Here is a 15,274-nt window from a genome sequence, read left to right on the forward strand (position 1 = left end):
TGTTTCAACCTCCTCATGTAACCAGTAGTGAACTCCACCCCTGAGCCAAGAGACGTGGCCGTTTGGACCGCCCCCTGTCCCTCTAGACCCAGTGCCATGTCCTTGTTTGTCCCCATCTGTCCCTGTCTTACATGCTGTCTCTGTGTGTCTGCTCTGCGTTGGGTCCTGCTGCACTGTGGGAGTGGTGTGGGGTTTTGCACCCAGCCTACCCCCCTCCACCCCCACTGTGTTTTAGTGGGGATGAGGGATCTTGGGACTGGATGCAACATATGTCACTAGGATGGGTGAGCATGAGACGGAACGCAGCCCTCCTCTCATACGGGGTCAAGCCACTCCCGCTAGCTCTGCCTGTATGCGCACACACACACACACACACACACACACACACACACACACACACACACACACACACACACACACACTGCTGCCCCTGCAAAGGCCTCTCTGATCATCAGCTTTCATTTGAGCTGGTTGATTACCCCACACTCACCACCCTCCCCATCTCCAACCGGCACAATCCACACCAACCACACGCTGGATCTGCCAGATCATCTCGCCCGCCTGGAGCGTTCTCCCGGGGAGCTCCGCCCCCTTGGTGGCAGGCCACGCCTCCCTCACCATGGGTTTACCCTCTGGCTTTGATGTCTACTTGCACAGAGCACATGCAGCAGAGGGGAGACAGTGCTGGAAAACATTTAAACGTTGACCGTCTCTTTCTCTCCACCCCTCTCTATCTCTACCTCTCCATTTTCCTCTTTTGCTCTCCTTCTCTCTTTCCCTCTATCCTCCTCTCTCTCTCCCTGTCTTCCTCCAGCATTCCTGTTATATATCCTCCTCATCCTGTCCTACACGCTCTGACCACTAAGAGCCACAGTTTTGTGGTTTTGTTTATTGCTTTGTGGTCAGTAAAGGTTATTTAAGGTCATTAGAGAGCTCCTCAAGCTAAATAATCAGCCCACACACACACACACACGTTAATGTCTCCTCTGTAAACGAGAGTCTCTGTCCAGCCTTTGTGATGTCCAACGGTGAGGAGAAAGTGCAGTCCACGAGCAGCCCGTGAGCAAGCAGTTAGGGAGGAAGAGTGAGAGGAAGAGGACAAGATAAAAAGAGTGAGGACAGAGAGAAGGGACACAAAAGAGCTAAAGACCTCCCTGCCCATCAGCCCAGAGGAGCACTTTACAGAGGTTAGAGATGGAGGGATAATGTGAGAGAGAGAGGGAGAGAAGGAGAGGTGGCATGAGGGTAGAAAGATGAGACAAGTGGCAAGAATATCTTTAACAACTCATTCCACTTTTATGAAATTTAACAATTAATGCACACATTCGTGTTCTCTCTCTTTCTCTCTCTCTCTCTCTCTCTCTCTCTCTGCTTGGTGTTTAATATATCCGCACGGCCGCTCCTCTCTCTCTCCAGCCAGTCGTTTGGCCTCGGTATTAAATATAGAAATGGGGATCTGTGTTCGCAGCTACTCTTAATGGCCATCCATATTTCATAAAGAGTCAGATGCGGAGAGCTGAGGGACGTCATTGATCAGTAGCGCCGTCTCCCAGGCATTAGATGGACACCACCTGGATCCATGATCCTGCCCCATTTATCTTAATACTGCTTTCTTTAAAACACTCTCCTGTGGTGTGTTTGCTTGCAGAGGGCCGTTTGATGTCAGTGGTTGATGGTGGAGTGTGTGTGTGTGTGTGTGTGTGTGTGTGTTTGTTTATTTGGAGGGGGGTGTAATTGGGCAGGTGGCTTGATTTAGTTTTTGCTCCTCCTCAGATCTATCTAGCGAATGACATTTCCCTTACGTCTTCAGAGAGGGAGCCTGTTGTGTGGTGTTCTTCGTGTGATGGATGGAGGGCTTGTTTTGTGTCATCACGTGGTTTGGCGATGACATGGCTGACTCCATCACTACCTGACTGGGAGCAGTTAGGCACCACGTCATCCTGCTGGTTCAGCTGTGTCTGCCGAACACCTCTCTGTGTCTTCAGGTTCTACGTCTCACTGGGGTGGTGTGATGTAAGCACAGACACACCACCACCACCCCCACCCCCACCCCTCATCTTCGCTAAGCTGTTTCAGCCTTTGAGCTCATTACAGCGACTCGTGCGCTGGAGGGTTTAATTGATGGTGAACGTGTAGCTGCGCGGTCCGCTTTGGGTCCCGCCGCCGTTCGGAACGGGTGTCGCAGCGTCTCTGCTCGTTAGTGCGGTTGCCGGCGGGCGGAGCAGGGGGCGGGGCAGGGGGGCGTGGCCAGGGCTAAGATGGCGCCCAGCGTTCCGGCCCCCCTTTTATGCAGACGCTGCCACTCGAACAGACGAGACCCGATTGACACACACGTCACCGGTTCCATCCTCGCTAATATCTCCGCCGCTCTCCGGAGCAGTCACCTCGTCATTTTCCCGTCACACACACAAACACACACATGCAGACACACACACAGCCAGCCAGGCATTTTGTTTGTCTGCTGAGGCTGACCCTCTTTAAATTGCTGCTAATGTTTTAACTGGGAGAATTAGTCTTTCATCACGGATGGGAATGCAAATAAAATTGGCGAGGTGGCAGACTGAAATTGGGGTCATACTAATTTGCAAAACTAAGCATGATCGCTCCTGCGCGGGGAAATTTATTCAAAGGAGGAAGGCCTCCTCTGATTATGGCACTTGTAATTACGGTTAGGAGTGATTCTGGCTTCAGCAGTCCCTCCCTCATGAATTAGAAAAAAAACTGAGAGCGTGTCAGAAAAAATACACAGGATTTAATTATACACGAATTAAAATTGGTAATGAAATTGGGCATGAACACACTACAAATAGCAGATGAAAAGAAAAGGCCATTCCCTTGGGGCTGTTATTCTAGATAGTGGCTGATTAGTGAAATTTAAAATAAAATAATAATAATACAAAAAAAACTTGAGTGTGTGTTGCTGGTGGGGAGAGTGGAGGAGGACGCTCGCACGTCTCGCACGTGTTTTTAGCGTTCGCCGCGTACGCTTTCTTTCCTTCCTCTTGCAATTGTGATGATGTAGCACCCCAGTGTCTCTAGCCCTTGGTGGAATGTGCACCTAATTGGTGTGTGTGTGTGTGTGTGTGTGTGTGTGTGTGTGTGTGGGTGAGTGGGCGTGGAAGACATAAGTGTGTGTAATCACGTGGGTGTGTGTATGCAGGGAGCAATATGAGATGGGGAGATAAATTCAGCCCACATCTTTTGTGCTTATCATCATTTCCAGGCTTTTAATTAGAAAGCAGGTATAAGATTTGTGATGTTATTAAAAGCTGTTTATTTGAGGCCATACTGTAATTGCATTTCGAACAGTAACATGTGAAGAACTCTGACTATACCCTTTAATTTCTCACTCTCTCTCTCTCCCTCTCTCTCTCTCTTTCTCTCTCTCTCTCCCTCTCTCTCTCTCTCTTTCTCTTGCCCTCCTTCCCTCAGTTCCATCACTTCATCATATCTACTCCTTAAATTAGTATTTGAAATAAATACTTAGATTTATATATTACAATACATTTATATATAAATATATTATCTTTTGCTACCCGTCCTTCAGAACAGTTGGAGCCCTCCTTAAATGACATTACTCTGCCTCTCTCTTTACCGTTACCCAGAATGCTGTGCGCCACAACCTAAGCCTCCACAAGTGCTTCGTGCGGGTGGAGAATGTCAAGGGCGCCGTTTGGACCGTGGATGAAGTGGAATACCAAAAGAGGAGACCACCAAAGATGACCGGGTAGGTCGCCGCCCCGCCTTTCTGAGCCCAGCTGGTCCTCGTAGCCGAGGGCGGAGCCTCTCACCTAACCCCTCCTCCTATAGAAGCTCCTCAGTTACACTCATCCTCAATCTGGGCTGTTGAAGTACGTTTGACTGGCTGTCCAATCAGCGTCACGTGGCAAGCTATAGGAAGCAGAACACAAGGCCTGTACTCCAAGTCTGGGCCTTTTGAAATCCAATCACAGTGCTCCTTCTTTCTACGTGATCCAATCACAGTGCTCCTTCTTTCTACGTGATCCAAACACAGTGCTGCTTCCTTCACCGTAAGCAGCCCTCCCACGAGCCACGTATGCCACATTGTCTTTCAGAAATTATTAAGCATGTTATAAGCCAGCTGCATACAGCGGAGGCAGTTCTGGCTTAGCGTCATGGAGATTTGTTTGGTCTGGTGGTAGTCCAGTCTGAAGGCTGTAGTGGCGGTGCAGGCCTGTGGGCCCTGTCTGCCAGCCAGGTGATAATGGCTATTGGCGTGTGTGATTACCCTAATGGGCTTCCCATCACTGCCCTGTTGCGGCGTCTGCAATAGAAAGCACAAAGGCCTGTTTGTTGGGCGTGTGGTGAGCGCTTGCCCTCCGCGTCTCTGCCGCTTAGCATCCATGCCGACCAGATGTGCGGCGAGAGCGACTGCTCGCGCTCATGCGAACAGATGTCCCACGATTTCTCCAAGCCTGCCCGGGAGATGACGACGGCAAATTGCCCCCGCCGCACACCAGATTTCAGACTCTGTGTGTGTGTGCGTGCACATATGTGAGGGCTTAGACGCAACAATACTCTTTGTCAGAATGAATAACTGTGCAACGTCTGGGTTTGTGGAATCGTGTGTGTGCACACAAACTCTTGAACCGCTTCCTAAACGTGGCTGGCCTGCACATTTCTGAATCCTGCCTTGTGTCAGCTGTGGCTTTCCTCTGTGCCTTCCAGGATTCCACACTCATCATCCTCTCTCTCTCTCTCTCTCTCTCTCTGTCTCTCTCTCTCTCTGTCTCTCTCTCTCTCTCTCTCTCTCTCTCTCTCTCTCTCTCAGAAGTCCCACTCTAGTGAAGAACATGATTTCTGGGCTGGGTTTTGGCTCCCTAAACGCCAGCTACCAGGTAAGTGTGTGTGTGTGTGTGTCCGTCCCTACTGTATACTCTCTCTCACACACTCAGGCACAGGCTAGATCAAGCGCACAAGGACGCTGGTATCAATTTCCTCCACTAATTAGTGAGTTCTCCCAATCCTCCTCTCCTCCCCTCCCCCACACACCCACCCACTCTCCCACAGCCGGCCCGCCGTGATTTATAGCATCAAGTATTTGTCAATTAAGGTCACCGCATAAAATTAGTGTCTGTCCTAGAAAATCCATTTGGAAGCTGCCGTGTCACGCCACTTATTTCGTTGCCTGTTCAGAAAAAAACCCTCTCTGTATGTGCAGCATATCAAAGCACAGGATGCACACAGGGGAGCGAGATGTGAAGGGGTGTTCCTCTCAAGTGTGTGTGTGTGTGTGTGTGTGTGTGTGTGTGTGTGTGTGTGTGTGTGTGTGTGTGTGTGTGTGTGTGTGTGTGTGTGTGTGTGTGTGTTTGTGTCCATATCTGTCTGTATGTTTTTATTGCATTCAGTGATGGAGTAGAGATGAATCTAAGATGTTGGCCTGAGTGGTCAGGCCCAGGGGGTTGTGGGGGGAGGGTGTCGCTCTCTCACTCTCTTTCAGGTCTTTGCTCATCCATCCCCTCACAGGACAAGTGATGTCAGTGCCTGACAAACAAATAGCCCAACTAATCACGAGCCAGCTCACACACACTGAGATAGGCACACACACACACACACACACACACACACACACACACACGCGCGCGTGGTTTGCTGGTTTGTCCCTCACTGACCCTGCAGGCCATTGCTATGGTAATGGGACTGCTCATTCTGAAAAGGCCACAAACAAACAGCTCTTTAACAAAAGATCCACCCAGCAACCAGCATCACCCCAGCAACAAGAAAGACCCGCAGGTCTTCTCTCCTTTTGCCTGTTTTTTCTTCTCAATTTTTTTTTCCGGTTTCTCAGAATTCTGAGAATTCTCAGAATCCCCTGTGTGTGTGTGTGTGTGTGTGTGTGTGTGTGTGTGTGTGTGTGTGTGTGTGTGTGTGTGTGTGTGTGTGTGTGTGTGGTGTGTGTGTGCTATGTAATAAGTATTTAATCAGAAGTATAAAGAAGTGATTGTATTCATAAAGACTTTCAGCATCTGTTTTAGCAGAGGAGAGTTTGCCGTTTACAAATTTCTTCACACATACACTTGAGAGGCCTAATGTAAAGGACTCTCTAACACACGCATATATGCCTGTTTTCTACATCTCTCCACACATCTGACAAAAGATACATTTTTGTAATTATAAAAATCAATGTCACTGGCTATTAAATGCATGTTTATATTCGTCATACATTTGCGCACGTCTGCATTTGCCACTTTCTGAAAGGCGTCTAAAGGGGATGTTCGTCTGTTGTGTTTTGAGAGTGACAGCATCCATCCCTTTTGGCACCCATTAGATTCAATTAACCCCAGTTTGACCCAGTTTACACCCATCCCCTCCAACCTGTTCCTGTAAAAACAGAACGAGTGCCTATTGTCTCTTTTACTTTCTCTCTTTCCATCCCTCCATCTCCCCCTCCTCTTCCTCCTTCCCTCTCTATCTCTGCCTCTCCTCCTCCTCTCTACCCCTCATCCCCCCTTCTATTTCCATCTCCCTCCCTCCCACCTGGCCAGTACATTTTGGCAAGCCCCCTCCGTTTTGGTTGGCACGAACTGCACAGAAAGTTTCTCTGCGGTGGTTTTGAAGTGACTGCGTCTGAAGGAGAGCGGTGGTCCCTTTACTTTCGTGCATTAACACGTCGATACGGGATCGCTCCTTGTATCTCTTCACCATTAATTTCGCTACATAAATCGGCCTTTCACGAACCAGCACCGCATTCGACAAGTTCGATTCAGACTCGTGCGTTATTATATGAATTAAATACATTTTGAATACAGTTTCACATGGCCAAGGCCGGCTGCTTTAGGCCCTCTCCTAATAAACCAGATATGTGTTTTTATCATCCTCAGAATTAGGTAGTTGTAAAGGTGGGGGAAAAAGAAACATGAAATTTTAAAACGATAATGAATTGAAAGCAAAAAATAATTTGTTCTTTCTTGGTACATATTTCGAAAGCACCAATATGTTACGTGAGGCGGTTAGAGCAGCGAGTCTCTGTGTTCTTTAACTGTGGGAGAGAAACAGCACTCTGAGGGGAAGAGTGGCGGCAGTGCTGCTGTGTGGAGGTGAGGAGACCCCTAGTGGTCACACACCAACCTGCAGCTGCTGCCAGCCCCTCTGCTCCTCTCCTGCCAGACGCAGGGAGGAACCCGCCTCCCCAATCAGCTCCAGCACTCTGAGCGCTCGCCACTGACACTGCCTATAACACGAGGGAGCTTGTGGAGTTGTGGAGTTGGAGGTGCAGGTGTGGCAGCCTCTCTCCTTCTGCCCTGTCATCTTAAGTACTCCCCACCCCTCACTGTAGCCCACACCCCTGCTACACCCCCCCCCCCCCCATATCTCCGACCCCTCTCTGTGCCTCCACCTCCCTCCATAGCCCTAAACCTCCTGCTATACCCGCCACTGTACCCCCAACACAGGCGTGTGTGCAGGCATTCCAGGCCTTCATTCCCCTTCGTAACCATCATCTATTATGGACCCCCCCCCCCTCCCTCTAATAACCTCCCATGTCCACACATAGACACATACTCAACAAGCACCTATTCTTTGGGGTTCATAATGAACTTCACCAACGTGTGTGTAGGCAGCGCTGGCGGAGAGCAGTCTGAGCCTCCTGAACAGCCCCACCCTGGTGAACAACAGCACGGGAGGCAGTCTGAACATGCTCCACGTGGGCCATGACGACGTGAGCAGCACCGTCGAGCAGGTCAACAGCAACGGCAGCTGCAGCCCGGGTCTGTCCCCCCAGCAGTACGGGTACGAGACGCCGGCTCACAGGCAAACCCCCGCACCCCCTCCTCCACTGCCACACATACCGCCTCGTCATCCTCACTCGTGTCTCTAAGAATTATTATTGCTATTTACAAATAAACGTAGAGTGACACGGTAATATAGTAGTTAACATAGTGACACAGTAATGATTTATTGTGAATTATTTCTTACTGTTTCGTATTTATGATGCTAATGACCTACAAATAATAACCTATAAATCTAAAGTCATTTCTGTGTGTGCCTCAGGCACCAGGTGCATGTGAAGGAGGAACCCACCGAGATCGAGGAGGACAGCAGACCTGTGTCCCTGTTGACGTCCGTCACTCAGAACCTGAGCATGCCCGGTGATGAGCGCGACATGGAGGAGGAGCTTCCCACCGAGGAGCTGGAGTAAATGTAACGAGGAGGTGGGCGGGGCCAGCAGTCCCCGCCTCTCCTTCCTGCGCAAGGTGCAAAGTTGGTAGTGACCACAGACAAGCAAGGAAAATAACAAGAGATGACACAGAACTGACTACAACGTCAAGAAACCAAAACAGGGTTAGACCTTGCCGGTTCATAATGCAAAAACACAGAACATGTATTTAATTTTCCTCATTTTAGTGGGCTTTTTTTTGTTTTGTTCCTTCACTGCTCTGCTATTCTTCAGTTGATCTCTTCACTAAGAAACATTTTCTCAACTCCCAGAGACAAGTCCCGACCCACTAACGCCCCAGAGCCAGCTGTCCATGACTTCTGGACTGGTGCAGACCTTGTGTCAGGCCCGTAGAACAATCCATTTGAAACTGATGAGGGAAAGTTGGGTGTGGATGTGTGTGTAGAGGCCGACTCACCACAAATCCTCCACAGCATCTCTCTTTGCCTCACGCCTCTGTTCTTATCAGCTGTGGTTTGTTGTTTTTTGGGGGGTTTTTTTTTGTGTGTGTCATTTTCTCTGAGAACACTGCTCTGCTTTGGAGGGCAAAAAAAACTACAGCTGGTGGTTTACCTCACAATGACGTTCATGCGTTTGACTGAACAGAGAAGACAACGGGAACGTCGTGAGAATGACCCTCACCCCCGTTGTGTTCTGGATCTCTGGGTTCTGTCGGGGGTGAAACGTGACTCATTTGACCGTTTCCTGAGCGCCAAACCAACAAAGACAAGGACTGAGGTGTGGCTTTCAGAAAGAGACCCCCGACCACCTGACCCGCCGGCTCCCTCTGTAAGCTCCCTGCCCCCCCCCCCCCCCCCCCCCCCCCCCCCCCTTCCTCATGCGCTCCTTAATCTTACTGTTCTGGGAGCAGTGTTAACCTTCTCATGACCACACACTATCTGGCTCCTTCTTGGATGGTATCAGCTACCTGGGAAAACAACACAAGCAACAACTAAACACGCAACTGGGACTTTTTTATAAATCCCTCCTCTCATGTGCCCTCCCCACCAAAAAATCAACAAAACTGTGTATTTTCAGGAAAAGGGACCAGGACCAACTGGTGCTGGCTCTGTGTGTTTGTGTGTGTGTGTGTGTTGGGTGTGTGTAAGTGTGTGTGTCAGCACTGACAGCCCAACTCCCATGAGGCCTGCTGAAGCCAGAGAAGACAGATAGGAGCCTCAGAGACATCACTGACTGTACTGTCGATTGTGTGAGGTAGCTTTGAATTCTCTTTTAACACATTCATAGTCAGCTGTTTCTTAAGAATCATTTTACATTGTGATGTACTTCTAAATGTTTCTTGTTGATTTTATTTTTTCGATCTTGTTACATGTATGTTTTTACTGACAGCATTCTGTCACCATTCCAAATGGGCTGGATTTGAGAGAGGGTATCAGTCATTATTTTTCCCATAAACTACTCAAAACGTCCTAGTTCTTGTACCTGAAAATAGGACCACAGCTGAAATCAATCTATGAATACCAAGGAGACCAATTAGTTACACGATAGCACAGAAGACAGAGAGCATTTAATACCAGAGAATTGGGCTCGATCAGAGTGGGTTACAAGGTGCAGGTTCCCTGTACGATCCTGGATTAACCCTGCAGGCACTCATTCAGTTTTTATTATTATTATTGTTATTATTATTATTATTATTTACATCATTTATTGGTTGATTTTAGAAATTTCTTTTTATTAGTTGATGAACATCAGCTGCGATACAAAGCATTGCTTTAAAGCAAAAAGATGTTGTGGTCACAGATTACCTCATACCACAGTGTTTCCTCTCAACTCTGTTGTTGAGGAGGATCCTTGCTGTGGCTAGCCAACACGGTGACTCTCCATGTCCGTTTCAGAGATCTATAGAATCAAGATATATGAAAAGCTGTCTGCAGTTCACTGTGTGAGTTGAAAGTGTCTGGTTAGCATGTGAGAATTTCGAACTTAGCTTTTCTTTCAGTGAACTCAAAAGCATAAACATTCTCAGCAGTGCCATGCCAAATTCTACTTGGATTTAATTTAAATTTTCTCCCTCCCCATTTTACTTTTGTTACAGGTTACCAAAGAGATATGTAGTAAACCAAAAACCCTTCATTTTCTAATTTCTTCGTTTATCTTCTCCTAAAGAACTGGCCAAAAGAACAGTCATCATTTAAATTATTTGTGGTTATTATTATTTTTTTTAGGTTGGAATATTAAATAATTTGTTCATAATTTACAGTACAGAGCATTCCAAAAAACCAAAGTATGAAATGCAAAAGAGAATTTGGTGGTTTTAGAAAAACCTGTTTAAGTATATGTTAAATGAGTTAATCCTATGTATGGTACAAGGCCAAAAAAAAGAGAAAAAGATATGAAAATAAAAAACAGTATTAACAAGCCTCTTGCAGATCCTTAGATAAAAAAAAGTAAAGCACTTAATGTAGGAAAGAAAGCTCTACTCACTCTTGCTCAGGCAATGGCAGTGTTAAAACACAACGTAGAAAGCGCCTCCAGGTCTAAGATTGCAAATAATGCTTTTACATGCGTACGGCACTTGAATGACCGGGATACACTTCCTTTTGACACTAGAAGCCAGCAGAAAACACTCAGTGTTCCTATACTTATCAGATATGATATCCTTAAATTAAGCGTTTTTCACCACTTCAGAATCCACTTCAGTTTAACAAATACCAAAAAGAATGGAAAAGAAAGAAAACAACGAAAAAAAAACTTCATCCAGTACAATTTCCCATTGTTTAAGACTCAATTAACATTTTATGTGACTAAATTATTGGTGCTGGGAGAGTCTATTGAACATTATTTAAAAAATTAATATTCATCTACAAAGCACACCATTTGCTAAACAAATGAGGGGTGACTGACATGAATTAAATCTTTTAAAAATGAGAAAACACATTTGAGGGACAGTTTCAACAATAATTGCACTTCAAACCATGTTTAATCTGGGAGGAACTTTTTAAACAGTTTTTTTCCTCATTTACTTTAACTGGGTTTTGACATACCTGGTTAAGGAACAAAAATGTATGTTTCTTATGCTCTAAACATCTTTTAAGAAAAGATAAAAACCAAAAATGTTGCTACCTCCTTTTGAAAATAGTTCACAAAATAAATGGCCAATGAAAGACACCCATTGTCATATTCAAACTAGTTCTCTCATTCATCCTCAAAAACAGTTGAGAACCAAAATATGCTTTTTGATGCATTCTTGAGAACAAAGCTTGTCTGGCTATCTTTGATTCCAAATTCATTAGCATGAATGGAAACAAACGAACTTCACACATCACACTGAAAGAAAATGAGATATGACTACCTCTCCCCCTCCAAAAAATGCTGAGTCTTGTTAAGTGCACAGCATTAAGTGGTCAACATATTTTAAAGGTCTACTCCAAATTACATATTCGCCATCTTTAAGTGTTCTATTAGCATAGTGTACAGGCTTAATTGTGTGTTCTAATTCCGCATGCATAATGAGGGGCTTGGCCCCCGTTTTAAGCCAATGAGATGGCCAGTCATTAGAGCGCGCTCAATGGGGCAGTCAGTTGGTTGTCAGAAATGATGATAGGCAGAATGCATTAGCGCGGCCTCTGCGGAAGGGCCGTCCGCTTTCCAATTACAGCAGTGTGCGGCTTTGTGATGGCTTCGGGTGGGAGAGAAGAAACAGCCGCACGTAACCACCGTGGTGCTCCTGGTAGCAGTGACAGTACAGCGGCTTTTCGTTATACTGTAGATCACACACACACACAGATCATTCCTACGAGAGACAAGCGACAGGCTTGGCTGCAAAGAAGCGCTACGCGACTAGTGCTAGCAAAGCGAAACCAAAATATCCAAAGAGAAACGCAGAGCTTGTACATGCTGAAAAAAAAGGACGGCGATATAAAGACGATGATAGCAAAGCTTATTAAAAGGATTTTTACTGATTCTCTCAGTAATTGAACTGCTGCAGTCACTAGATAAATGTCAATTGTGCTTTAAGGTACACCTGTAAACAAAGTTGTTTTATAAGATGTAGACTGACATATGTCAATGGTATTAGCGATCACCATAACACTTTCGTTATTCTTACAATCTTGTTGTAATGACGTATTACTGTATATTACCGCTTGGCTTAGCTCTCAAGGGCATCCCCCCTCCCCCCTCCACTCCTACATTTTGATTTTATTTTATTTTTTTCTCAAAATAGTTTCTTTACTCTGATTTTCTACACCTGTCTAGCTATTGTAAAGCTTTGAGCTCAGAATTCCTATACTGTACTGCTTATGCTGAAGTGTTTGTATTTATCATAGTATGTGCTGCAGGTATCATGGTTAAATAGGTTTTTTTCTGTCTCTTCCTTTTTTTTCATTTTGTCTTCATAAAACGTCTGGGACGATGATTTTAAAAGTGTATTATCTCAAAAAAAGGAAAAAAGATTAAAAGTTAGATAAGTGGTTTAGGTAACACCTGTTTGTATATTTATCTTAGTTAGGTCTATTTTGATACTTTTGTCTCTGTACTGCATTTATGCATTTTTAAGGAAAAAAGTGAGGAAAAACTAAACAAAAAGATGAACTCATTGTGTAATATGTTACCTCAGAAGGACTTTTCTCAAAAGACAGGACCAAAACCTCAGACCAGAAGAAAGAGGAAAAAAACCTGAAGAAAAATATGTAGCCCTCTCTTGCTTTTAAAAAGGAGCAACTTTGAGGTGTTTTCTGTTGGTCCTTTAAAGGTGCCAATATGTGTGTACAGATTCCCTTTAAACCGAATTATTCCTGCAGTTACCATAACCTATCAAAGCTGTCGGTCACCTGGAAAACAGTGTTTTATGTTGCCGAAACTCGGCCTTTGTTGCTCAGAGTGGCGGTATGTGCGCTGGCTCTCAGCCCAGCACGCTGTTTTGGGAGGCACTCGTTAGCTTAACTGGCATTAACGGTGCGGTAATTAAAAATGAGCTGATGCGATGTCTTCGTTGTTTTATTGGCTTCCCTGCTCTTTTGTGGCACCGTGAGCCCTTGAAAATTTATCCCACTTGTCTCTAAAACGACGGGGCCGTGCTTTCTGTCGCACCCGCAATAAACGGCGATAGCCAAGGATCACGGGCTACTGCTGCTGTTTTATATATACACTTTACGTTGAACACACACCCAAGAAGACTCCTAAAAGGATGTTAAACATGCTGCTTTTTCAATGCTCGCAAAAGTGGCTGGAAAGAGTTCCTATCTCATATCGATCAAGTTTGCTACAACTGTAAACAAACCGAGATGTGATGAAGGGAAATCAACATAGCAGCGCTGCACCAATAGACTAGTTCCTTCTTTACCGCTTTCATTTCTAACATAGTGATACCATAGCAAGCACTGCCTACGTGATTTCGTTTAGCTTTGTGATTGGCTCAGAGTTTCAGTGCCCTGTGATTGACAGCTTTGAGGTGACTTTGTCCAGGAAAGGGATCCCTGCAGGGGAGCTTAGCCCGACGGTATTAACTTCTTTAGCCAATCAGATGGAACTACCACTTCAGCTCTGCTTTCATTGCATCTTACGAATGTGTGTACATTTTTTCAGCAGTGACTTATATGTTCTTAGTTCATTATGTTTCTTTTTTTAATCATTTTTGTTGTTTTAACTTTCAAATGAGACTTTGGGGAATGAATAGGTGGTGGTTCTGAGATGGTATTAAAAAAACAGGCAACTAGCCATCCACCTTTATTGTTTTTACCCCGGGGTGACCATGTTTATGCCAGTCACTGCCATTTTTCATGCTGTATAATAAAAAAACACATATATCTGTGTATTTGTAACCTGAATCTTCTTGTGTCTGCCCATGCAGACAATAAAAAAAACTGTACAGTAGCTCTAGTTGCATGTAATCTGTACTAATTATTGACAATGGCATTATAAAATGCAATAAAATACTTATTACACTGTCCAACACTCCCCTGATTGTGTGCTCATTTACACTGGGCTTATGCAGATGTGCACTTTTTCTCAATCATGCCACTAGGTATTGGAGACCAGCAAGCGTGAGAGGTACCCATGCTGGTCACCGTGGCGACAGCAATCTGTTGTCAGCTGGGTCTCTTGCTTCTCCTCCTTCTCTCTCTTGAACACTCACACTTGTTCTGTCTTTCCCACTCCTCTCTCTCCACCTCTCTCTCCCTGTCTGTCTCTCAGTCCCTGTCCCACGCTATCGTCTCTCTCTTCAGAATGAACTGCACTGTGTGAGGCGACAGAAAATGTGCTCTCAATTAGGAGCGAGAGAAGGGGGCGGAGTCTAGTCTTTAAAAAAGATTTGTCGTGACACTTGGTTGCGTGGAGCATGTTGTTTCATGATGAGCAAATGCTCGGAGATGATTTCAGGCAGTCTGCGGCCAGCTGTCCATCCAGAAAAAAAGCTAGAAGGAGAATTGGGGGGGGGGGGGGGGGGGGGTGCATTCAGATGTGAACATCTGGAGACAGCATGGGACAGAGGTTTAAAATAACACCCACCCAGAGTTCTGTCTGCAGTCTGCCTGCAACAGACCCCAATGATGTTTGCTTTGTTTTGTTTTTGTTTTTTGTCTTGCAGTATTAAGATGATTTAATGCATTTTACATGCATAACAAGCTTCATTTTACAAATACCAAGTAGTCTGTAGCCAGTTCGATTCTCCTGAAGAGATAAATACTAGAAGGGGCATTTGTTCAGCTGTAGGTGATGTCAACCCTTCTGTGGTTCTGAGTTAAATACTGTACTGTAAAATATGGTACTGATTTTCCTACTGAACATTCAGGTCTGTGCTGAACCTTGTTAATCAGATGTTCGGTAATCTCCTTTTCCAGGAAGTGACTGAATCTGCCTCCGCTTTCAAAACCTCCCACAGTCATACATCTATTGACTGTCACTCATAACTAATAAAAGGTCCATTTGAAAGACCCTAGGTAACGTGTATGAGCAGCACATGCTTTAATGTATTTTGTGTTAAATGTTTTTCAGCAGTTTATCACCAGTCTTACTGATTTAATTGACATTAAAATAGTTGAAGAAAGTGCATGGCATAAACTGCACCCACTCTTTGCATAAGTGACCACCTTCCTCCCATTCTTTAGGTCTGAGTTATAAATGCAGGATCTGAGA

General features: G+C 45.4%; 1 protein-coding gene across 5 annotated transcripts in view; it reads left to right on the forward strand.

Moving 5' to 3' along the window:
* Window positions 1–14,090, forward strand: part of foxp4 (forkhead box P4) — an 82,759-nt gene extending 68,669 nt beyond the window's left edge. For all 5 annotated transcript variants that reach the window (XM_077003508.1, XM_077003516.1, XM_077003525.1 and 2 more), the window contains 4 exons: window positions 3,606–3,727; window positions 4,793–4,859; window positions 7,577–7,749; window positions 8,011–14,090. In XM_077003508.1, coding sequence (XP_076859623.1) covers window positions 3,606–3,727; window positions 4,793–4,859; window positions 7,577–7,749; window positions 8,011–8,158 — 510 coding nt within the window. In that variant the 3' untranslated portion in view covers window positions 8,159–14,090. The remainder of the gene's footprint in view (window positions 1–3,605; window positions 3,728–4,792; window positions 4,860–7,576; window positions 7,750–8,010) is intronic.
* Window positions 14,091–15,274: the final 1,184 nt, after the last annotated feature.

This window comes from Brachyhypopomus gauderio, chromosome 1, assembly GCF_052324685.1.
Source record: "Brachyhypopomus gauderio isolate BG-103 chromosome 1, BGAUD_0.2, whole genome shotgun sequence".
Taxonomy (NCBI): Eukaryota; Metazoa; Chordata; class Actinopteri; order Gymnotiformes; family Hypopomidae; genus Brachyhypopomus; species Brachyhypopomus gauderio.